At 41.8% G+C, this 26,197-nt stretch overlaps 1 protein-coding gene across 1 annotated transcript; it reads right to left on the reverse strand.

Moving 5' to 3' along the window:
• Positions 1 to 785: 785 nt before the first annotated feature.
• Positions 786 to 24,500, reverse strand: PRPS1 (phosphoribosyl pyrophosphate synthetase 1). The gene is made up of 7 exons (XM_007992506.3): positions 24,246 to 24,500; positions 13,588 to 13,771; positions 12,071 to 12,169; positions 10,555 to 10,679; positions 7,704 to 7,877; positions 4,348 to 4,507; positions 786 to 1,865 (listed from the first exon to the last, which is right to left on the reverse strand). Exons 1-7 carry the CDS (start codon positions 24,365 to 24,367, stop codon positions 1,773 to 1,775), a joined length of 957 nt encoding a protein of 318 aa, XP_007990697.1. The 5' UTR covers positions 24,368 to 24,500; the 3' UTR covers positions 786 to 1,772.
• Between the last annotated feature and the right edge of the window lie 1,697 nt (positions 24,501 to 26,197).

Below are 26,197 nucleotides of genomic sequence, written 5' to 3' on the forward strand. Positions count from 1 at the left end.
TTCATCCTTAAATTTTGTACATTTACCTTCTCAAAATAGTTCTTATTTAGAAGGGATGAAAGTAAATGCCCAGCCGGGCACGGTGGCTCATGCCTGTAATCCCAGCACTTTGGGAGGCTGAGGCTGGCAGATCACCTGAAGTCAGGAGTTCAAGACCAGCCTGAACGACATGGAGAAACCCCATCTCTACTAAAAATATAAAATTAGGTGGGTGTGGTGGCACATGCCTGTAAATTCCAGCTACTCAGGAGGCTGAGGCAGGAGAATTGCTTGAACCTGGGAGGCGGAGGTTGCAGTGAGCCAAGATTGTGCCATTGCACTCCAGCCTGGGCAACAAGAGCAAAACTCCATCTCAAAAAAAAAAAAAGAAAAAGAAAAAAAGAAAGAAAGAAAGTAAATGCCAAACATATGTCAATTACTGATGAATGGAGGGAAATGATCACATTTGGCAAAATTAGTTCAAAATGAATAAATCACAGAAACTCTCCTCCCATAAGAAAATATCTAATTTGGATCTTCAGGAATAAGAACTAGAAATCCAGCAGACATTATACATGCTATAATTTAGGTATACTGCACAGAATTACACCCTATCACATTCTCAGTAAACTCCAGACATCTTAGTCTTACAGTTGAATAAATCTGCTGCCAATGTCTTCTCTTGCCTTAACAATGAAGCTAATGTAGTTTGGAAACAAATAAGAGCTATCATTGGACAGTGAGACATCTATCTAAACCAAACTTTCAGCAGAGAGATCAGTATAGATTATGATACAGACCCTAAATCACACAGGTACACACACTTTATTAGTTTCCTCTACAAGAGACAATAACATCAATCTTTAACAGGAACCTCAGCTCATTTGAGAGGCCAAATAGATCCAAATGAAGATGAAAATTAAATAAATTAATCAAAAGGCACGACGATACCACCTAAAACCTACTGACTCAGCGGCAGTAGGCTAAGGAAGATCAAACTACAACACATCATCTAATGTAAATGTTAGCAATTACATAGCAGGAAGCATGTTTGCTTTCCAGAAGACTATGGTACAATGTTCATTTGGGCCCAAGAGGATATTTGGCCAGGAAAGGACCAAGATAGATGAAGGTAAAGCCAAATCGAAAGGGATAGGTACAAAGGAGACTCCAAGCTACACAGTCAAGCAGATGGTGATGGATCAGGCTTCTTCCTCCCAAGAAACATTTGCTGCACTGTGCTGCCTCCCCCCTTAACCACCCCTCACCCCCCACCCAATGTCTGCTCAAGCCGAGCTGTCTGCTCCTGCCTTACAGGGTGCTCAGCTACCAGAACTAGGTTTGGGGTTGCCCAGGGCTCTTGCTATAATTTAGCATAGACCTTGGGGAGAACTGGTCACACATGGGTTGCTTTTGTTGCTAGTTGTTCTTAACAAAGAAAACCCTGAAGCATTTACATGCAAAGTAGTCTGAGCTTCTCCAATTACAGCCAAACACCCTCACACAACATCCTCAAAAGTCTGAAATCTTGCAGCAGCTGAGCTACAGTTAAAGCTGCAAGGCTCACAGAATTATCAAGGAAGCCAGAATGAGATAATGCAGGTAGGAAAGTCCCAGCAGTTAATCTCAATCCGTCTTTCCCCAATTCGGACAAGCTCTAATATACCCTGATGTGGGATGTAGAAAGCTACACTGGAGCAAGTCGGAACTTCTGCTGAATTTGTCATCAAATACCAAGGGGAAAGAAGGGGTGGGGTGGATTTTATTCTCAAAAAGCCTCAGAAGTTACTCTATTATAAAGGGACATGGCTAAATAGGTAAGAAACGGATTCTCCATTGTGAGTTCTCCTGATGGCTTCTGCAAGGATCATAGAGATGTCAATCACCTAGAAAGGCAGGAAAGGAAATCAGGTTAATATCATATGGTCAGAGATGACTGGTCAATTTGCAGACACTGATGAGCAGCCAAGCAAGTGCCCTTCCTCTTAAAACTACAACACTGTGCTGTTTCCCTGTCATGAAGCTGCACTCAGCTATTCTTCATAACATTTTTAAGATAGTCACTTAGGGCTGGGCACGGTTGCTCACACCTGTTAATCCTGGCACTTTGGGAGGCCAAGGTGGGCAGATCACTTGAGGCCAGGAGTTGGAGACCAGCCTGGCCAACATGATGAAACCCCATCTCTACTAAAAATACAAAAATTAACCAAGCATGGTGGTGCACGCCTATAATCCCAGCTACTCGGGAGGCTGAGGCATGAGAATTGCTTGAACCCGGGAGGTGGAAGTTGCGGTGAGCCAAGATCGTGCCACTGCACTCCAGCCTGAGTGACAGAGCGAGACTTTGTCTCAAAACAACAAAACAAAACAGATAGCCACTTAGGAAAGAGTCAAAATGCTAATGGAGAAAAAACGCTGACTCTGGTTCAAATGGCTGGGCATTGTGGCTCACACCTATAATCACAGCACTTTGGGAGGCCAAGGTGGGAGGATCACTTGAACCCAGGAGTTGAGACCAGCATGGGCAACATGGTGAAACTCTGTCTCTACAATAAAACAAAAATTAGCCAGGTGTGGTGGTGGTGTATGCCTGTAGTCCCAGCTGCTTGGGAGGCTAAGGTAGGAGGATCGCTTGAGCCTGGGAGTTTGAGGCTGCAGTGAGTCAAGATCAGGCCACTGCACTCCAGCTTAGGCAACAGAGTGAGACCCTGTGTAAAAAATAATGGTGGGCCGGGCGCGGTGGCTCAAGCCTGTAATCCCAGCACTTTGGGAGGCCGAGATGGGTGGATCACGAGGTCAGGAGATCGAGACCATCCTGGCTAACACGGTGAAACCCCATCTCTACTAAAAATACAAAAAAATTAGCCGGGCGTGGTGGCGGGCGCCTGTAGTCCCAGCTACTCGGGAGGCTGAGGCAGGAGAATGGCGTGAACCCAGGAGGCGGAGCTTGCAGTGAGCCGAGATAGTGCCACTGCACTCCAGCCTGGGCGACAGAGCAAGACTCCGCCTCAAAAAAATAAAAAAATAAAAAAAATAAAAAAATAAAAAAAAAAATAATGGTGGTGGGTTCGCATTTTAAAATCCTTATGAATAGGCTGGGCACGGTGGCTCATGCCTGTAATCCCAGCACTTTGGGAGGCCGAGGTGGACGGATCACCTGAGGTCAGGAGTTCGAGACCAGCCTGAGCAACATGGAGAAATCCCATCTCTACTAAAAATACAAAATTAGTTGGGCATGGTGGTGCATGCCTGTAATCCCAGCTACTCGGGAGGCTGAGGCAGGAGACTCGCTTGAACCCAAGAGGCAGAGGTTGCAGTGAGCTGAGATCGCGCCATTGCACTCCAGCCCGGGCAACGAGAGCTCCATCACAAAAAACGCCGTCTCAAAAAAAAAAAAAAAAAAAAAAAATCACCTGTAATCTCAGCACTTTGGGAGGCTGACACAGGAGGATAGCTTGAGGCTAGGCGTTTGAGACCAGCCTGGGCAACATAGGGAGACCCCGTCTCTACACATAATATCAAAAAAATTAGCTGGGCATGGTGGTACATGCGTGTGATCCCAGCTACTTGGGAGGCTGAGACGGGATGACTGCTTGAGCCTGCGAAGTTGCGACTGTAGTGAGCTTTGATTGCTCCACTGCACTCCAGCCTGGGCAACAGAGCAAGATCCCTTCTCAAAAAGAAAAAATAAAAAGAATGACGATAATCCTCCAATTACACATATTAATTTCAAAAAGCTCATAGATTAATGCAAACATTTTTAATTAGGCAAGGCCTTGTTCTTTTAGTGCAAGAGCACTCAAACTTTAGTGTCTAACAATTACTTGGGGAATTACTTTAAAATACTGGTTCCAGGACCTCTGGTTTTATAGGTCTTAGATGGAGCAAAGGAATCTACATCATTTTAATAAGAACCTTAGGTCCAGAGCACACTGAGAAACACTAAAGTTGGCAGAAGCGTATAATTAGTTTAAAGGTTTCACGTTATATCTACAGGGGCCGATAGTTAAGAGCTGGACAAACACATACTGTAAAGTATGAAATTGAAAACTTTAATTTGCATCAGAATCACTGAGAGAGCCTGTTAAAATGTAGAATCTTAGGCTCCATCTTCCAAAGATTCTGAGGTCTAGCAATTTAAACTTTTAAACAGGTGATTTTCCCAAGGCTTGGCAGTTTGAAAAGAAAAAAAAAGGGTGGGGGGAAGAAACAGGTGATTTTTAACTTTTAGATCACAAATTCTGATGACGAGACTAAATCCTTCAGATCAAAGAAAGATATCTTCAGAATCCAGAGACCTAATTCAATGTAAGTAACCACCTCCTAAACACTTAGAAAAGTCTTGTTTTGCACAAATCTCATCCTCACCTGTATTTTGGAGCAATGCTTCATCTTGTCCTCCTGAGGTATGGTATTGGTGACTACTACTGCCTCAAAGCATGCGTTGTTGATGCGAGAAATAGCCGGACCGGAGAAGATTCCATGAGTCAAGATGGCATAAACTCTGGTGGCTCCAGCTGAGAGAAGTCTAGAGGGAAAAAAAAGTTGGATTCATCTTACTTGTCATTGCAGAATTTTAGTAAGAGAGGAGTATATTAGCCTGCTTAGGCTTCCATAACAAAATACCATATGAAAAAAAATAAAAAATTAAAAAAATATTATAAGGCACAGTGGGTTAGGGGAAAAAAATTTTAAGGAAAAGAAAATACCATAGAATGGGTGGCTTAAATAACAGAAACAAATTTTTCATAGTTCTGGAGGCTTAAAGTCCAAGATCAAGGTGCAGACAAAGTAGGTTTCATGCTGAGGCCTTTTCTCTTGGCTTGTAGGTGGCCACCACCTTGCTGTGTGCTCAGATGACCTCTTTGTGTGAGTGTGTGTGTGCACGAGCACGTGTGCGCATGGGGAAATGCTGGCCAGTTCTCCAGCATTCTCTTCTTGTAAGGGCATTCATCCCATTGTAAGGGCTCTGCCCTAGTGACCTCATCTAATCCTAAATATGTGCCCCTCAGGTAACTCCAAATACCATCACATTGGGGTTAGGCCTCAACATACATGAATTTGGGGAGGACACAATTCAGTCCATATCAAGAAAGAACTGCACTAAGAACTTATCTGAATGGGTCTGAATTAGTGTAGAAGGACTCTGGCACAGACTGCTGCACTCAACAAAATCCACTTCCTCTTCTTTCTGGGCACACAGCTGAACTACATTTCCCAGCCTCCCTCACATAGTTCAGTGTGGCCATGTGGCTTAATTCTGGCTATTAAAATGTGGGCAGACACAGTGTACACCAGTTTTTGGTTGGACTTACAAAAATCTTCCAGGGGTAATCCTCTGTGTCCTTTTCCTTTTCTGGCTGGCCAAAATTGAAATGTCTCCCAAGGTAATCTTGGAAGCCCCATGTTAAAGATACAGCACCAAAGATTGAAAGAGTCTGAGTTCCTAACTATTGCTTAGAAAAAATGAGTCCAACAAGAACACTTGCATTGGAGTGTGCCATGGACAAAAAGGAAACTATCATGTTAGGGAGTTGATCTGTTATAGCGACTAGTATTCCCTTACTTGCACAAGGATGAAATGGGTTTTATGAATGTTTACTCCAGGATCCCAAACCAAGAATCATTCAGCACCCCAATTTTGTTTTTAGCACCTTGTTATGTGCCAGGCACTCTGCAAGGCACAGACACAAGAAAGTTTAAAAAAACCCTTCTCTGGGCTAATATCCAGAACCTACAAAGAACTCAAACAAATTTACAAGAAAAAAACAAACAACCCCATCAAAAAGTGGGCAAAAGATATGAACAGACATTTCTCAAAAGAAGACATTCATACAGCCAACAGACACATGAAAAAATGCTCATCATCACTGGCCATCAGAGAAATGCAAATCAAAACCACAATGAGATACCATCTCACACCAGTTAGAATGGCGATCATTCAAAAGTCAGGAAACAACAGGTGCTGGAGAGGATGTGGAGAAATAGGAACACTTTTACACTGTTGGTGGGATTGTAAACTAGTTCAACCATTATGGAAAACAGTATGGCGATTCCTCAAGGATCTAGAACTAGATGTACCATATGACCCAGCCATCCCATTACTGGGTATATACCCAAAGGATTATAAATTATGCTGCTATAAAGACACATGCACACGTATGTTTATTGCAGCACTATTCACAATAGCAAAGACTTGGAATCAACCCAAATGTCCATCAGTGACAGACTGGATTAAGAAAATGTGGCACATATACACCATGGAATACTATGCAGCCATAAAAAAGGATGAGTTTGTGTCCTTTGTAGGGACATGGATGCAGCTGGAAACCATCATTCTCAGCAAACTATCGCAAGAACAGAAAACCAAACACCGCATGTTCTCACTCATAGGTGGGAACTGAACAATGAGATCACTTGGACTCGGGAAGGGGAACATCACACACCGGGGCCTATCATGGGGAGGGGGGAGGGGGGAGGGATTGCATTGGGAGTTATACCTGATGTAAATGACGAGTTGATGGGTGCAGCACACCAACATGGCACAAGTGTACATATGTAACAAACCTGCACGTTGTGCACATGTACCCTACAACTTAAAGTATAATAATAATAAATAAATTAAAAAAAAAAAAAAAAAAAACAACCCTTCTCAGGGCTGGGTGCTGTGGCTCACAGCTGAAATCCCAGCACTTTGGGAGGCTGAGGTGGGAGAATTGCTTGAGCCCAGGAGTTCAAGGACAGCCTGGGCAACATAGTGGGACTCCGTCTCTACAAAAAATAATAATAATAAATAATTACCCAGGTGTGGTGGCACGTGCCTATAGACCCAACTACTCAGGAATCTGAGACAGGAAGATTTCTTGAGCCTAAGATTTCAAGACTGCAGTGAGCCATAATTGTACTACTACACTCTAGCCTGGGTAACAGAGTAAGACCATGTCTCAAAATAAAAATAAAAATAAAAATACCATTCTAAGAAACAATGCTACTCATAGTGGCTTGGATTTTAAGTAATGAGGGGCCACTTAAAATATTAAAGAGTGATGGGATCAAACTTCAGTTGCAGGAAGATTAGCAAGCGTGGAGAGATGGAGTGGGGAGGTGAGAGAATGGTGTCTGGCAATGGAGAACAGAGTGGGGAGGCAGTTTAGAACAGTGCAGGCAAGAGATGACAAGTAACATAAACATTAACCTGTCACAGGATTAGAGTGAAAAAAAGAAGTAATATGAACGAAAGTAGCAGCCGGTAAAACAGTCGAGAAGTAAGACCAAGGGTTCCAGCTTAGGTAAAATATAAATACGAGCATACATGCCTGTCTGCTCAGGATTTTTACTTTAATTCATTAAAACAAAAAACAATCGCATGTAGAATACTCAGGGTGATCAAAAAACTTTGGTAATCAGGCGATGGTTGTCTAACATTGTGAATATAGTTAATGTCACTGAACTGTACACTTAAAATAGTTAAAATGGCAAATTTTGTTATATATAGCTTAGTACAACATAAATTGAAAAAAAAAAACTAAGAAAATCTGAAAAAAAAAATAAGAGTACTCCACAATTTCTATGTATTATAATCTAAGCCTTGGGTGATAAAAAAATCTCCCAAAGTTACTTATCCCCTCAATTTGGTTCCAAAAGGAATCAGCAGGCTGAAGACATTCAGACAGCAATTGCTAGCCTTTTCCTTCTAACTACCAGCCCCATCAATCCACACTTACTTGTCAGCTGCATGGCAGATTGTGCCACAAGTGTCAGCCATGTCATCCACAAGGATGGCCACCCGATCCTTCACATCTCCCACAAGCACCATGCGGTCCACTTCATTGGCTTTCTTCCGCTCTTTGTGAATCAAGGCAAAGTCCACATTCAGCCTGTCTGCAATGGAGGTCACTCTGCAAAAGAGAGGGTGTTCATATGTATGTGTGGCTTCTAAGACAAAAGAAATGGACTAAAGAGGCTGGTGCGGTGGCTCACGCCTGTAATCCCAGCACTTTGGGAGGCCGAGGTGGGTGGATCACCAGGTCAGGAGATCGAGACCATCCTGGTTAACACAGTGACACCCCATCTCTACTAAAAATACAAAAAATTAGCTGGGCATGGTGGCGGGCACCTGTAGTCCCAGCTACTCAGGAGGCTGAGGTAGGAGAATGGCATGAACCCGGGAGGTGGAGCTTGCAGTGAGCTGAGATTGCACCACTGTACTCCAGCCTACACAACAGAGCGAGACTCCGTCTCAAAAAAAAAAAAAAAAAAAAAACGGACTAAAGAATGAGCTTGTTTTGGGGAGGAGAATACTCCTTGAAACCAATAGTTCCCAGGGCTGGAAGAAAGCAAGCAACTATCATTGACTTCTCATAGGCAAATACCACAAACTGGGTTTTATAAACCAATGCCTCCATATCTCAACAGAAGCTTATGAATGTACTGATCAAACTTAGATGAGTATTCATTCTGGGTAGAGGACAGACACCCTTACCAGTCCTGGGAAGCAGTATAACGCTAAGACACGCATATTTATTTAATGGATTGGCAGTAGAAGGAATGAGGACAGAATTAACTAATGCCAGGAGGACACAGACTGTCCCAATTCCCATCATGGAAGACCCGTGACTGGGGATGTGGTGAGAAGAGAACCTGACTGGCAGGAGAGGAGCAGCATCCAGCCTGTTCCAATGCCTGTGCCCTCATCACTTCCCTCAGTGCTGTTCGCAAAACATCCATCAACTGTCACCGTCAACTGTACCTGGACACCAAGCTTGGGAGTTTCTTTTACAATTGCTAGACAGAAAGTTATACCAATTACCCAGACAAGCTGGACATCTCACCATTCGGTCCAAAGTATCTTCTAATCAAAGAGAATTCTTATTTTTCTTATTACAAGAGAAAACAAACCAGACTAGAAGGTGGGATAGAAGAAAAATTTGTCTTTTGACAAAGTACCACATAATTCAAACAAAAATCTATTCAGTGTAAATGACAGTGAGCTGTCCAGCGGCATGCCTGTCCGTGCTCCACTGTGCCATCTCCGTCATGTGTGAAGCAGCCCATGCTTGGGGATTTGTCCTGTTTTTTAATGTAGAACTGAACAAACTATAGCATTTTGTCCTGTTTCTCTTGTGACTATGGTCACATGAGTTTTTGCTGGATAAGTGAGAACCTATCACCACATAATAAGGTTTGAACCATAATCTAGGTAACGTCTGTACCTTGATCTAAACCAACCATACCCTGTACTCTCCACTACTACTGCATAAGCACATAACATTAATGGTAACCAATTTGCTTGGAATGATTACTTATCCAAGGCAAATTCATGATCAATTAGTTCAAGTATCCCAAACCAAACATACTCAAAGGTCAACAAATTCAGTGACCAACAAAGCATCAAAAGGGCTAGAAAAAGTAACTCTCTACACCTTTTCAGGAGAGAATTACTGTACAAATGAAAATCACACAGGAATCTGTACCTACTCCCCAAACCCTGCCAAGACTGAAGTGATAGACACTCAATTGGAAAATACTCTATCACTATAAGACAATGATAACGAAAAAAACAAATCAGGTAGCTATAAGTTGTCTACTAAAGGCAGTTTTCCTATACCCACCTTTGGAAAGAAAATCCTGCCTATTTCAAATGTGACTATTTTCTAAGTCCCATAGAAAGATATGAAAATAATGACCAACAAATTAAATATGACAACTACTAGCTGTGGGGATGTTTCTTAGGCTGTCTCTAGCTTTACAGATGGTAACTAGCAATTACATGGGACTCACCAAGCCATATATCTGGCTGGATAACAGAACTCAAGTTCTCAGCTTATCAGTTCTGTTGAAGTTACTGAAATAAAAGAGGTTGTTGAGAAACAGTCATTGAAGATTTGAATGGCTTTCAGAAAGTTCTGAATTAGCTCTTCCTAATCATCTGTGTTTTGTAGCTTTTCACTCTATTTCCACAAGAAGAAGAACATGTGTCACACTTTTGAATGCATTACTAACGAGTAATCCACTAAGGAAATCAAGAGCTCTTACTCTGCACCATGTGAGCTGCAAAGCACTGTAGCTGGCAATCCCTGGCAATCAGTTTGTTTAAAATGTTAAGATCTTGGCTTTAAATAAAAATATCACGCTTTACTTTCCTTCCTGCTTAATATTTTAATCCCAAGGATCAAAATGATCTAACCAACAGCATTGTAAGCGGAGTGTAAAAGCGAATTTGTCCACCAATACGTGGTTCAATAGCAGCTGCTATTCATTAGAAAACCACATTTTCTACCCTTCCCAAAAGGTTTATAGCTGTATTGCTAGCTCTGTAGTGCCAAGTTACTCATAAGTTATAGTCAAGTCCATAATATGATGATTTAGGACCCCTTTTCTGTCTTGTCTTCCAAGTAGTAACTCAGGACAGTAAAAGAGGAGAGGGTAAAACTATATTCAACCCATGTGCTAGCTACTTATATCCATTCAAAAATACTTAAAAACTGCCACTTGGATAGAAAAACATCACTTTGTGGCATAACCATCTGAAAGATTTTCCCAGTACGTTGGGAACAATACTAATTTCAACCATACCTCTTAGCTCCACCAGCATCAGGTGAGACAATAGTGCAGTTCCTCCACTCAGAGATATTCTCCCTTATCCACTTTAGGACAGCCGGCTCTGCATACAAATTGTCTACTGGGATATCAAAAAAGCCCTGTAGAAAGAAGCTGGATCAGTTTTGCTTCACTTTACTTCTCTTCCATTTATAAGTGGCAAACACAAAGCAGTAACTCACTCAGAGAATGTCTTACTGCAACATTCAAACCGATGGGAAGGCAGGCCCAGTGTGGTAGATTATAAAAGCCTCCCTGAATCTGGGCTATGTGAGAGATCCCAGCCAAGATCAACAAAGTCAGCCTTCAGTCAACCCACAACTGAACATAGGAACGTAAGTGAGCCTTTGTAAAGAATGGCTAAGTCCAGAAAAAACCATTAAGAACTGCCAAGTCAACATGCAGACTCAGTGAATTAGTAAATACTGCTTTATGCCACTAAATGTTGGACTGATTCGTTAAGGAGTAAAAGCTAATGGATAAACCAGTTAGAGATGCTATGGTATATAAACTTAATGGAAGCTACTTATAATAAATGGTCACAATGAATAATTAGAAATCAGGAGATCTGTGTTCTAATTCTAGTTGATACAAATTAGTTGTATTTCTCAATTAAGTCATTCCTTTTCATAAAAGGAATACAGTCCCTGTCCAATGTACCTCATTGAATTCCCACAAGCCTGAAATGATGATTTGAAAAATATCTTTGAAAAAATATAAAATAAAGGTGGTATTCCACCCCCCTTACTTTGGGTTTATGCTGGAAAGTAGGCTCCAATATCTGTGGCTCTAAATTTAAGACCATGAGGCCAGGCACAGTGGCTCATGCCTGTAATCACAGCACTTTGGGAGGCTGTGGTGGGCAGATCACTTGAGGTCAGGAGTTCGAGACCAGCCTGGCCAACATGGTGAAACCCCATCTCTACTAAAAGTACAAAAAAGTTAGCTGGGCCTGGTGTCATGTGCCTGTAATCCCAGCTACCTGGGAGGCTGAGGCAGGAGAACCACTTGAACCGAGGAGGCAGAGGTTGCAGTGAGCCAAGATGATGCCACTGCACTCCATGAATATTCAAGGGGAATAAGAATGATAATAATTAACAACTACAGCTCCTATCTATGAGTACCTGTCATGGGCCAGGCATTATAATATGAATTTAATGTTTTATACTCACAATAATGAAAAAGTATATGTTCAGAGAAATTAAGTAACCTTCCCAAGCTTACAAAGCTAGTAAATACCAGAGCCTTTATTCAAAGTAGTTCTGATCCCAAAGCCTATGCTCTTGCCATAAAACTAGACTGCCTCCCTATCTAACCACCTGAAATGACTAAGATCATGAAGTATGCTTAAGGTGAACACATTTAAAATGTTGTTAACATCTAGTTTATTTCAGATGTACTTGGGCATAATTTTTGGCTTCTCTGCGGTCTTCAGCATCATCAGTCTTTTCCTCCCACCTTTCAAACACCAATATTTAGCTTCCACTGATACCTGAATTTGAGAAGCATGTAGGTCCATGGTGATAATATGATCTGCACCTGCTACAGATAGCATATTTGCAACAAGCTTGGCTGAGATTGGTGCCCGGCTCTAAATGGAAGGGAGGAAAGAAAAGAAAAACCAAAAAGCCAATTTGAAAAACAATTCATTTGCTCAAGAAAGTATTTATTGTGTACCTACTATGTTAAAGGCACTATGGTACCCAGAAATTCATAGAAGGAGACATGGCCATTGACTTTAAGTGGATCATAATTCAGAACAAATATTAAGTGGAACATCACTTTTCCAAATCAGGATACACTTATGAATAAAGAAAATACCTTCCTAACTTTTATTTTCTTAATTTAATGTACACATTTTCATCCTATTCAAGTGTTTCCAATGCTCAATTATTCAAACTAGGCAGACTTTAAAAAATAATTTTATTAAAATATCTTTCAACACATACATATGTAAACCTTTAACACCTAACATGTCAGGGTTTGAAGATACATCACAGAATAGATATTATAGTTTCCTTTGTAAATTACATCACTACTTACTCATCTGGAGGTCAACTTTCCAACAACTATGAACTCCTCAAATAAAACGTACTTGCCGCACTGTAAAATAGCAAAGTCCATGCCCTTTACTTTTTTTTTTTTTTTTGTAGAGACAGTTGTGCTCTATCGCCCAGGCTGGAGTGCAGTGGCATCATCTCAGCTCACTGCAACCTCCGCCTCCCGGGTTCAAACAATTCTCCTGCCTCTGCCTCCCAAGTAGCTGGGACTACAGGTGCACAGCGCCACGCCCGGCTAATTTCTTTTGTATTTTAGTAGAGACGGGATTTCACAGTGTTGCCCATGCTGGTCTTGAAACTCCTGAGCTCAGGCACTCCTCCTGCCTCGGCCTCCCAAAGCGCTAGGATTACAGGCATGAGCCACTGCGCCCGGCCCATGCCCTTTACTTTATACTCTGTTGGAATAAAAATATCTGACCTTCTTTGAGGCATTGTATGTAAAATTGGGCATTAATTACAATAGACTTGCAAAGTTTTATGTATATGCCTTATCCTCTAATATACCAGATAAAGTAAGATATATATATATAGTTTATCTATCTATCTATCTATCTATCAATCAGATCAAGTATTCATGTAACAGACTTCAAGTTTTATGAAGAGGTCACAACTAGGATCCCAATCTTACACTTTGAAAGGATCTACCATAATTTTAAAGTATACTCCAATACTCCAGAGGAGTTGGTGCTTAGTCTTACTGATACAATTAAAAATACCAGTGAGCTAACTGAAAGTTATATATGTATCATTGTAATAAAACACAGACTACAAATGTGTTGCTTTATACAAACCAATTATATTTCTATTGTTTTGAAGATAGGGTAATACCTAAGAAAAGGTGATTTTTAAAATTCCCCCTAAATATATATTTGATAATTTTGGAATTTATTTGTGATCTGGGGCAAGTGCTCCTGCTTCCTCTGCTCAAAAAATAAGATTCTGCTCCTACCTTATCTTTCTTATCCTGCCGGGCATAAGGGAAGCATGGGATGACTGCAGTAACCCGGCTGGCTGAAGCAATCTTGCAGGCATTAATCATGATCAAAAGCTCCATTAAATTGTCATTGATTTCGCCACAACCACTCTGAACGATGTAGACATCCTCTCCACGTACACTTTCACCAATTTCCACACTACAATGAGGAAAGAAGGACAACATGAAATAGATTTTAAACCACTGTATTGTCAGACCTCCATATCCATAGGGTCCACATCTATGGATTCAACCAAGTGTGGATTGAAAATATTTGGAAAAAAAATTGCACCTGTATTGAACATGTACAGATTTTTAGTCACTATTTTCTAAATACAGTATAACAACTATTTACATAGTATTTATATTGTATTAAGTATCATAAGTAATCTAGAGATGATTTAAAGTATATGGTGGGGCTGGGCGCAGTGGCTCATGCCTATAATCCCAGCACTTTGGGAGGCCAAGGTAGGTGGATCACTTGAAGTCAGGAGTTCGAGACCAGCCTGGCCAACATGGCAAAACTATGTATCTCTACTACAAAAAACAAAAATTAGCCGGGCATGGTGGCAGGTGCCTGTAGTCCCAGCTACTCGGGAGGCTGAGGCATGAGAATCGCTAGAACTCAGGAGGCAGAGGTTGCAGTGAGCTGAGATCACACCACTGCACTCCAGCTTGGGTGACAGAGTGAGACTCTATGTCTAAAATAAAATAAAATAAAATAAAATAAAATAAAATAAAATAAAATATATGGGAGGGCCTGGCATCGTGGCTCAGCACTTTGGGGAGGGCGGGACAGGGTAAAAGGAGGATCATTTGAGCCCAGGAGTTCGAAACCAGCCTGGGTAATACAGTGAGACCCCATCTCTACAAAAAATAAATAAATAAAAATAAAGTATAAGGGAACATGTGCATGGATTATTTCATACGGCCAGGCGCGATGGCTCACACCTATAATCCCAGCACTTTGGGAGGCTGAGGTGGGTGGATCACCTGAGGTCAGGAGTTCAAGACCAGCCTGGTCAACATGGTGAAACCCCGTTTCTACTAAAAATACAAAAATCAGTCCAGGTGTGGTGGGTCACACCTGTAATCCCAGCACTTTAGGAGGCCGAGACAGGTGGATCACCTGAGGTCAGGAGTTTAAGACCAGCCTGGCCAACATAGTGAAACCCCGTCTATACTAAAAGCATAAAAATTAGCTGTGCATGGTGGCACGTGCCTATAGTCCCAGCTACCCGGGAGGCTGAGACAGGAGAATCACTTGAACCCGGGAGGCAGAGGTTGTGGTGAGCTGAGATCACGCCACTGCACTCCAGCCTGGGCAATAGAGTGAGACTCCGTCTAAAAAAAAAAAAAAAAAAAAAAATTAGCTGGGTGTGGTGGCAGGTGCCTGTAGTCCCAGCTACTCAGGAGGCTGAGGCAGGAAAACTGCTTGAACCCAGGAGGCGGAGGTATATATATTACACTATTTCATATCTGCAGATTTGGTCTTGGGACCAATCCCCTGTGGATACCGAGGGAAGACTTTACTATACTTCAATAGAAAATAAGGTCTAAGAAGAACAGCTTCCCTACTAGTATGCTGTGAATAGTTACAGCTACATGTGGATATTGATCACTCAGGCTTCAGGAGATCCTCTGAAGGAGCCTCTATACCAGAAGCAGTTCACTGCCTTAGTTTACTCCAGTGTACTATACAAATGTTATCATTTTCTATGGTAATATTTTCTAATGTTACCATGTGACATACATGAAAAAGATTCATGAAATGGTTGGCACATGTTAGTCTAAAGTACTTACAAATAACTGGACCACAATTTTAGCAGGTGGCCTGTATCTCATTTCATATAGGTACATGTGATGTACATAAAACTGCTACTGTTACAGAGTCCACAAAAAGCAAAAAAAAAAAAAAAACAGTAGAAATATCATAAGGAGTGAATCACTACCGTTCTATAATAACACTTTAACAGAAGACAGTACCACCTCTACCGTATTGGCAATTTACCCAGTAAATACTAAATGTTCATATGCTCATCACTGTACTAGGTGCTAGGGAAACAATGGTGAATAAAATGTGGTCCTTGCCGTCATTCTGTGTTAACTGTACTCTGGTTCAATTACTAAGTAACTCTATAGGTATTTACTCTAAGTATGAAGTAGGGCTATATTTTACCACAAAAGTTTCAATACCCATATTTGGGTCTCTACCAAGAAAAACCTGTCATCTAGAAAAAAAAAATCACCTCTTCCTGTTCACCAGGTTTGAAAAAAAAGAAAATAATTTTAAAAATTTTAAAAATCACTTTAGTGATACCTCAAACAACACTATATTCCCAATTAATCCTCTAGGTGAGGTAGGGGAGTATGTGTGTATATAGACAAGTAGATCAGAATGGCTGACAATACCTATTGAACAAGAGAAAAACTTCAGTTCAAATCAAAAGGCAATAGAGTTATTAAATAAAAGATCCGCCAGGCGCGGTGGCTCACGCCTGTAATCCCAGCACTTTGGGAGGCCGAGGTGGGCGGATCACAAGGTCAGGAGATCGGGACCACGGTGAAATCCCATCTCTACTAAAAATACAAAAAATTAGCCGGGCGCGGTGGCGGGCGCCTGTAGTCCCAGCTACTCGGGAGGCTGAGGCAGGAGAATGGCGTGAACCCGGGAGGCGGAGCTTGCAGTGAGCCGAGATCGCACCACTGCACTCCAGCCTGGGAGACAGAGCGAGGCTCCGTCTCAAAAAATAATAATAATAATAATAATAAAATAAAAGATCCATACTACTATCTCACTCTAAGCACTATCTTCTGTGTGGCTTCAGGAACCACCTACTGTCCTATTTCTGTCACGATCACTTTTACCCACCCTTCTCTCCCCAAACAAAACGTCAAGGAGAATTCCAAAAGGGACTTATATGAAAACTGGCAGAGGCAATTCTATTGCCAGAAGAAGCTGACATAGGAGATAATTACTTATTTATTCCTTTCTAACCCAAGATGAAAGGGAGCTGGGAGTGGTGGCACACGCCTGTAATCCCAGCTGCTCAGGAGGCTGAAGCAGGAGGATTGCTTGAGCCCAGGAGTTCAAGTCTAGCCTGGACAACACAGGAAGACCCTCATCTCAAAAGCAAGAAAAGACAAATGGGGTTAGTTTATATTGTAAAGCAAGAAAAATAAAAGCAAGTGAAAAAAAAAATCAAACTAGAAACCCATTAAAAACAGGGAAGCTGAGATTCCTGGCAGCCAGAACAAAAAAGAAAATGCACTAGTTCAGGATAAACCTTTTTTAAGACTGGACGCAGTAGCTCATACCTGTAATCCCAGCACTTTGGGAGGCCAAGGCAGGCAGACTGCCTGAGCTCCCAATTTCAAGACCAACCTTGGCAACATGGCAAAACCCTGTCTACCAAAACACACAAAAATTAGGCGTGGGGATGTGCATCTGTAGTCCCAGCTACTCGGGGGACTGAGCTACGGAGAATCGGTTGAACCTGGGAGGTGGAGGTTGCAGTATGCGAAGATGAAGCCACTGCACTCCAGCCTGGGTGACAGAGCGGGACTCCGTCTCAAACAAAACAAAAAAAAACAGGCAGTGGTCATTTCAAGGGACTTCTGGGACTTTTTCAGGTCTTTTTTTTTTTGAGACAGAGTCTCGCTCTGTCGCCAGGTTGGAGTGCAGTGGCACGATCTTGGCTCACTGCAACCTCCACCTCCTGGGTTCAAGTGATTCTCCTGCCTCAGCCTCCTGAGTAGCTGGGACTACAGGCGCACGCCACCACACCCAGCTAATTTTTTGTATTTTCAGTAGAGACGGGGTTTCACCATGTTGGCCAGGATGGTCTCGATCTCTTGACCTCGTGATCTGCCTGCCTTGGCCTCCCAAAGTGCTGGGATTACAGGTGTAAACCACCGTGCCTGGCTCAGATCTTTCTTTACTACTAGCTCTGCCCTTTGAGAGATGTCAAGTTAAAAGAATCACTTTTATGTTTTATGTTGAACAACTCTGTGGTTGGGAGGCAGACGCAGGAAGATCACTTGAGCCCAAGAGTTTGAGACCAGCCTGGGCAACATAAAGAGACCTCCTCTTTACAAAACAACTTAAAAATTAGTCAGGCATGGTGGCAAGTGCCTGTGATCGCAGCTACTGGGGAGACTGAGGTGAGAGCATTGCTTCAGCCCAGGAGTTAGGAGCCATGATAATGCCACTGTATTCCAGCCTGGGTGATAGAGTGAGACCCTGTCACAAAAACAAAAACAAAAACAAAAACAAAAAACCTCAGAAAATTTTAATCCTGCTCACATTCATTCTCCATATACCAGCTCCTTGACCAAAATATCCATTTCCCTGGAGGAAAATAAAAGTCAGGCAGGCATACTGATTTCCAAACATGTATCAGAAGCTTATGGCTCTTGTTTCAGTCAAGAACACAGAATACCATCTGTGCTTCAGACATTCACTTGCCAGAGTCAGGATGTTTGATTAAAAGTTGGAGAACAAATGAACAAACGTAGTTTGACAATTGATATTAGACAGTATAAGGGACAAGCTATTCCGCTATGTTTTTAAACCTTTATCATTATCAAGACCGACCAGAAAACAACATTCTTAGACCACAGCGGCTTATCTCCCTTTACAAATGCCTCAACTATCAGTCAATATAAAAAATACCCACAAAATTGCTATATTGTGCATGATGTTACTCGATATCACTATTTAGAGGTCTCACCCATAAAATTCTTAGGATTTTGTGCCTGGAAATTTCTAAATAACTTTATGAAAATAAAAACCACATAATCCATTGCATATGCCTTTAACCCTCTGGCTGTCAGGAAGCCAAGGGATACAATTTTAAAAAAGTAACACTAGGAGGGGCAGGGTGGCTCATGCCTGTAATTCCAGCACTTTGGGAGGCGGAGGCGGGCAGATCACCTGAGGTCAGGAGATCGAGACCATCCTGGTTAACGCGGTGAAACCCTGTCTCTACTTAAAAAAAAAAAAAAAAATTAGCCGGGCGTGGTGGCGGGCACCTGTAGTCTCAGCTACTTGGGAGGCTGAGGCAGGAGAATGGCGTGAACCCAAGAGGCAGGGCTTGCAGTGAGCCAAGATCGCGCCGCTGCACTCCAGCCTGGGAGACGCTCCAGACTCCATCTCAAATAAATAAATAAATAAATAAAATAAAAAGTAACACTAAACTTTAGTAATTGTTTTATGCCAAATTGCTGCCACAATTACTGTAGTCCATGGTTCTGTAAGGCTTCTGATACCTACCTTAACAAACAGTTTGTACTTGTGATTATCAAACATACTTCAAATCCTTTCTTAAAAGCAGGTGAGATATTATTTAAAAATTAAATTATCACTGCTAATTAAACCATCAAAGGGCATCTGATAAATATATAGCTTTAGTAGAGATTATTATTTTATTTTATTTATTGATTGATTTTTTTGAGACAGAATCTCACTCTGTCACCCAGGCTGGAGTGCAATGGTGTGATCTCTGCTCACTGCAACCACTGCCTCCCGGGTTCAAGCGATTCTCCTGCCTCAGTCTCCCAAGTAGCTGGGACTACAGGTGTGTGCCACCACACCCGGCTAAGTTTTGTATTTTTAGTAGAGACAGGGTTTTGCCACATTGGCCAGGCTGGTCTCAAACTCCTGACCTCAGGTGATCTGCCTGCCTCGGCCTCCCAAAGTGCTGGAATTGCAGGTGTGAGCCACCGCACCCAGACAAGGTGATTATTTTTAAAATATACATATTCTAACATCACATAAGGCTTGAATAATAATTTTTTATAAATCACTTATCAAACAAAAAATATAAAATAAATAAAAATCACTTATCAGCTCACCACCCAACACGATCGCTAGTACCATTTTTGTTATTATATCACTTAATAATCAACCAACAGCTCAGCTATTTCTCAAAGCCAAACTTTTTAAAATTAAAAGCTACCTTCCGCATAGAAGGATATTTGTTATAAGGCATGTATCTAATAACTTGAAAAGGTTATTTAACTGTTTAAAAAATGTGGCGCTTTTGAAAAGATCTTACAAAAACAAAACAAAAATAGAGAAGCTTAGAAAGAAAATACATAAATAAAATAAGGTGGTGCAAGTAAACTAGGTGATACTGCCTTGTTTTACTGTGTATAATTCTAATTTCACTTATTAAGACCAATCTTTCCCTATAGTAGTACTATAACATACAGACTTTGTTTGACAAAGTCTTAAAGAGTCCATGAATTGCACTCCGATTATACAGCTTGGTTCAAGAAGTCCTCTAAAAATCTTAACCTTATTCTTATGGTTTCTTCTAAGTTATGGTAGTGATTGAGAAGAACACTTGTGCCTAAAACCTGTTTGCTCCTAACATAATCTATTAAGTGGAAAAACCCAGTTCAGCAATTTAGAGAGTAATACTCCTTGTTCTCTCCGTCTAGTTAATGGAGTGTTCTCCAAATGGCTTTGGGCCAATCATTCTCTCAGCTGTTTTGGTGAGGCCAGAAGACTGGCTATGTCTATCCAAAAAGTGAGAAAACTAGCTTCTCTTTTCCCTTTCCTCTAAGGTCAGGCATAAGTGTATCCAATTGACATGGAATGTCAAGAAACACCCAAAGTGAATCTACAAAGTGGATAGTATTCTTAAGAAAATCTGAAGAATTTAGATTATGGAGATACTGGCAAGTGCAAAATACACGGGATGAACTAACCACAACCAGAAAATACAGTTCTCAGGAAAACCCTAGGCAACCAAAGTTCAAGTCTTCTTCCTCTCAGCTAGTACAGAATAACCAAATAAACCAAAGTTATTTACAAATATTGAAGAAAATAGAGTCAAAATTTTAGAATATCTAAAAGTTTTTTTAAAGCCAGGTGAGAGATCTTGTCAGCAACAATTTAAAAGAACAATAATACCCAGAGCTGGGCAAGTTACTCTGCATCTTACTGTAGTTCCCTTCTCTGTAAAATAGGGATAGTAAGAGTTATTCCTCATAACAGTTTTAAGGGGATTAAACACAATGTATACTAAATGCTTAGCAGGGAAACTAGCACATGTTAGGCATTCACTATACATTAAATATTATGGCTGGGTGCGGTAGCTCATGCCTATAATCCCAGCACTTTGGGAGGCCGAGGTAGGGGAATCACCTGAGGTCAGGAGTTTGAAACCAGCCTGGCCAACGTGGTGAAACCCCGTCTCTACTAAAACTACAAAATATTAGCCGGGTGTGGTGGCGCATACCTGTAATTCCAGCTATTCAGGAGGCTGAGGCAGAAGAACTGCTTGAACCTGAGTGGCGGAGGTTGCAGTGAGCTGAGATCGCACCACTGCACTCCTGGTCAACAAGAGTGAAACTCATCTCAAAAAATAAATACATAAATATTATTAATATTGTATTATTGCTGACGAGACACACTGGTTCAACTTTTCTGGGGAGTAATCTGGCAATAGGTATCAAAAGCCTGAAAAATGGTATCTACCCTTTAACCTAATAATTATCTTCCTAGGGATTTATTTTAAGGAAATAATCAGAAATGGTCAAAGATTTATGTTCATGGATTTTCATATAAAAGCATTAGATCAAAAACTAGAAATGTCCAGTAAGAATTTGGTTATATAAGCTGGGTGCGGTGGCTCACGCCTGTAATCCCAGCACTTTGGGAGGCCGAGGCGGGCGGATCACAAGGTCAGGAGTTCAAGACCAGCCTGGCCAATATAGTGAAACCCTGTTTCTACTAAAAATACGAAAAATTAGACGGGCATGGTGGCGGGTGCCTGTAATCCCAGGTACTCAGTGGGGCTGAGGCAGGAGAACTGCTTGAACCTGGGAGGCAGAGGTTGCAGTGACCCCCGAGATCACGCCATTGCACTCCAGCCCGGGTGACAGTGCGAGACTCCGTCTCAAAAAAAAAAAAAAAAAAAAAAGAATTTGGTTATATAAAACTATGGCATAATCATAAGGTAAGACTATATAGCTATTTAAAATAACATAAACTAGCCCACCTCAGTGGTACGTGCCTCTATTCTCAACTACTTGAGAGGCAGAGGCAGGCAGATCACTTGAGCCTGGGAGTTTGCGGATGCAGTGTGCTATGATTGTGCCTGTGAGTAGCTATTGGACTCCAGCCTGGGCAACATAGTGAGACCTCATCTCTAAAAAATAAATTAAAATATTTAATAATAAAAAAAAGAAAATCATATATACTAAGTATTAAAGGGAGAAACTGTTCAAAATATATTGCTAAGTGAAGAGAGCTATAAATGTATTAAACATTCTTGAAAAAGCGTATCTTACACAAATATCTGGGGAGTCAGAAATGATAATGTGACATTTATGTCAGGTGGTGAAATTAAGAGGCATATCTTCTCCCTTCTGTGTTCTACATTTTCCACATTTTCTGCAATACCATCACCACCCCTTCTTGTCAACATTTATTGTTGTACTTATGTTTTGGACAAGATCCTAAGAACTTTACTCCTAGCTCATTCAATCCTCATAATAACTGTATGGGTAGGTACTACTTTACAGATTACTGGGGCAAAGAAAGATTAAGGATTCAGATCCAAGTTTTCTGATTTCAGCACTTTTAACACCCACCCCCCTCTGTGTGTGTGTGTGTGTGTGTGTGTGTGTGTGTGTCCTAAATAACCAGACAGCCAAGGATGATCCTTATGTTAGAAGAAAAGCTACTCTGCTCAAGAAAGCATCAATTAAGAGTCACCTGGGGGAGCAGTTATAGGAAGCAGTTACCATTTCTTCAGTGTAGGAAAAACAAAGATGGGGGGAACTCCATAAAAAAAAAAATTGTGATTATGTTCAATGAAGATTTCAGAATATCTAGGAACCAAGAAGTTAATGATAAAGCCAAAAACAAGGAAATCTAACCGGTCAGCAATTATCCATGTTGGACTTAATAGAAATCAATCAGTCAAAAACTAAGTTGTCCTCCCCCTCTCCTCTCCCAATATATCTTCAGGTTCTGGGGTGCTGCATTATGCAGAGGGCAGAAGGATTAACACAGGAGAAAATAAAGCTTTCAAGCCTTCACATTTTTCCTAGACGCATAGGAAAAGGATTAAATATCCACAGGGGCCAAAGAAAACCTCTAAATGAAAAACATTATTGTCCCCTAACTATATTGCCAATCAAAAAGTCTAGTCCTGTTTTGTATTCTTTATTAAGGCCCATGAGCCATAATGGTTTGGAAAAATCTAAAGACAGCAGTTTGTAAGCCTCTGTTGACTAAGGTATTGCCTGGTTACAGATGGCAATGTTTACACTATCATTTGCATCACAATCAGTAGCACAATAATTCGGGAAGAAGCTGTCCATTATCGATGACATTACTTTATCAGCTGGGTCTAAAAGAGATAAGGGGAGTTACACTTGGAAATCAGTACAAAGAAAGCAAAAAAGTCAGCAAAAGCATTTAGGAAAAAAATATTCGAAATATTCTTATCCGATTATTAGGTGAAAACTTTCCCCTGAACAGATCTGTAAGATTGTGGGCAGAGCCCTGATTTAATCGATAGGGTAACAACAAAATACAAATTACACCTATCAGAAACTAAAGATCCCACACTTAGGTGGAGGGGGCACTGAAATAATCAGGTAACCAAGTTATCTCTAAAACAGTCCCATGGTGCTGGTAGAGGGTGTAAGTTAGGGAAGGAAGCAAGTTTTACTGGCAAGGCAATGGAAAAAATGCAAGTTGCAATGCACTGTCCAATCCTGGTCTTCCACTACATTACCTGTCCTCAATTATCTTTAACATTCAGGTATAAAATTGCTTCCTAAATTCCCTACACAGAGCTTAAGAAGTAGCCAAGTTCAGGATGGACGCGGTTACTGAAAAATACGCTTTTGCATTATCTGTACCACTAGCTGCACTGGGGAAGGTCAAAGATTCCAGAATTGAGGTTTCCAAGATTTTCTGGATGGCTCAAGCTGAGATGCTGGCTATCAAGGATGCAGAGTCAACGCATCACTTTAACCAATCAAGTAGATTTATGGCTCCGATTACTCAGGTGGATGATTCATAAGATGAGAAAAGCCAACGCTTGCTGATCTAAGGGAAGTCGTAATAATTTTGGCGCCTGCAGTACATAATGTCAGTTTCTCGCAACACCAGGCCGAGCACACCAACACCATTTCGAATTAAAAAGCTGCTTCTTGGACTCTAGGAGAAGAAAGACCAGGAGAGCTCAGTACGCAGGTAGGCTCTCTAAATCCAAGCTAGTCCAAGAGCTGAAGCAACCCCGTCCAGCCTGGGTGGCTCAACAGCAAAGCCAAGCCACGTGTCCCTACCGCCCTGGCTAAGCGTCGATCCCCTCTCGTCGCTCTATGCAGCCACTATCTATTGGGTCCCCCAGCCCTTGCCCTCAAACGCAGAAGCTTCGCCTCACAATCCATCTTTTGACTCCACCCCACGGCACGGTAAGAATGAACGTGACCCTCACGCAGGAGGTAAAATAACGGAAACAGCCCGTGGGGTAGGCTAGTCACAGAGCTGCACCCTCTCCCTCCTCCCCCAGTCTGTTTGAGTTCAAGCGGCGACCCCATCCCTCCTGTCCTCCGACGCCTGTGCAGGTGAGGTCTAGTCGGGGTCCCAACTTGGTCCTTACCAGGTCTCCTGGTTGCTGAATTTCTTCGTCACCACCTTGCCTAGCTCCAGGCCCAGGCGGTCAGCAATTTTCTGAGATAAATCCTGGTGGGAGCTGCCGCTGAAGATTTTGATATTCGGCATCCTGGCCAACTACCCTAAGCACTCCGCTAAGCGATCACGGATGCTGCAGAGACGGGAACCGAAGTCGGCCAGAGACTCAATACTAAGCGCTTTGCGTTGCTACTCCGCCATCTTACATTCCCGCCCGGCGCGCGGCTCTAAATTACCCAGAGCGGCGGAGGTGGGGTCAGCAGCGAAGTCCACACCCAGCTGGCAACGATTAGCTAAGAGGGAGCGAAGGGCGGGGTTTGGTCCTCACTGTAGCTCTGCCTCCTTCTGATTCTCTCAGGTATTGGCTGAAGAGCATGAACGGGGACGAGTCTAACCCATAGCCCGGCCCCTTGTAGCTAGGCGATCGGGCACAGGAGACGTTGGACTAGGGGTGGAGGGATGCTCGTGACGTCTGGGGCCAGATCGTTCCCGCTAGCGGGAAATCAACCATGCCTGCTTCTTTATTTCCCCTCCCTCAGCTCAGGAAAGTAAGTCTGGCTCTGGTTTAGAGTTTCCTTTAAGAAAATCTGTTTATCAGGATGACAACCACGAGTTTGCATGTTTCTGCACACATTTTTTATCTCTTTATAAGGATAGTGCTGAATTAAAACGTTTTTACATCACAGACGTGCATGCAAAGAGTTTGCTTGCCCATTGTAATTGCAGTGTCGCCTTTGCCTGCAAGACAGTTTCCAAGGGGGAAGTGACTGAAGGCATGCCACCTGAATCATCCAAGAGACACTGCAAGAGAAAGGTGTTTTGTTTCTAGTGCTGGAACCAAGTATGTTGAGACAAGTGAAGGAGGATGGATTTTCCAAACTATCTGGACAATAAAGATCTAACTTTTATAGCCCTTGGAAAGGAAATACAGTGTTCTATGGGACTTCAGATAAAGAGCCCTGAAGGGACTGAAAAAAACCTGGGTTTTAGTCCTGTCTCCCTCATGTAAGCCTCAATGTCATCATCTACATGTTGCTAATGTGGCCTTTTACACCATGTTTTATTATTTTTATAGTGATACTTGTTAATTGGACCTAAGTGAGCCTTTATTCTTGCACCACGTTTCCATTAAGCATATTTCAAGCATGGGTTAGGAGAAGATAAATATCATACAATTCTGGAATCAAAAGTGACCATTGTGCTCAAAACTACCAAATGTAAAAATAGAAGGGACCTCAGAGATCATATAGTCATTTTACATATGATAAAACTGAGATGGAGGTGGGAGAGGGATTTATCTAAGTGGCAAAGGCAGAAAATACTCAAAGCAGCATCCTATCTTTGTTTTACCGCCATTTTCAGCAGTGTCCATGGAGGACTTCTCCTTCTGACCTTTTGTTGCACGTTTACAAGCTCAGAAATTTAATGTAAGCCCACGTATGTAGGAATACTCAGAGAATGAAGTAAACTGCAAGGTAGAATATTAGTAGTCTTCCATCATAGGCCATTCATCAAATATTTACTGAGTGTTCTATTGCATACAAGGCAGTGTGCTAGGCATTGAGGGGACTACAAAGTATTTGCCCCAAGGGATTCGTTCATTCAAAAAACATTTAGTGAACATTCTTTATGTGCTAGGCCCTGTTTATTAGCACAATAATACAGTAGTAAACAATTAAAAATACCCTGCTCTCATGGAGTTTACGGTCTCAAGCAATAAACATGTAAATAAGCAAAATACGTAGTATGTCAAATGGCAATAAGTGTTGTGGAAAAAAAATCAGGCAAGGAAGGTGCGATAATGTGCCAGAGTGTAGAGGAGAGGAGTACAATTTTAAGTAGGGTGGTCAGAGAAGACCTGTCTGGGAAGGTAACATTCAGGCAAAGACCTGAAGGAGGAAAAAAAAAACAAAGAATGAG

This window comes from Chlorocebus sabaeus, chromosome X (assembly GCF_047675955.1).
Source record: "Chlorocebus sabaeus isolate Y175 chromosome X, mChlSab1.0.hap1, whole genome shotgun sequence".
Lineage (NCBI taxonomy): Eukaryota > Metazoa > Chordata > Mammalia > Primates > Cercopithecidae > Chlorocebus > Chlorocebus sabaeus.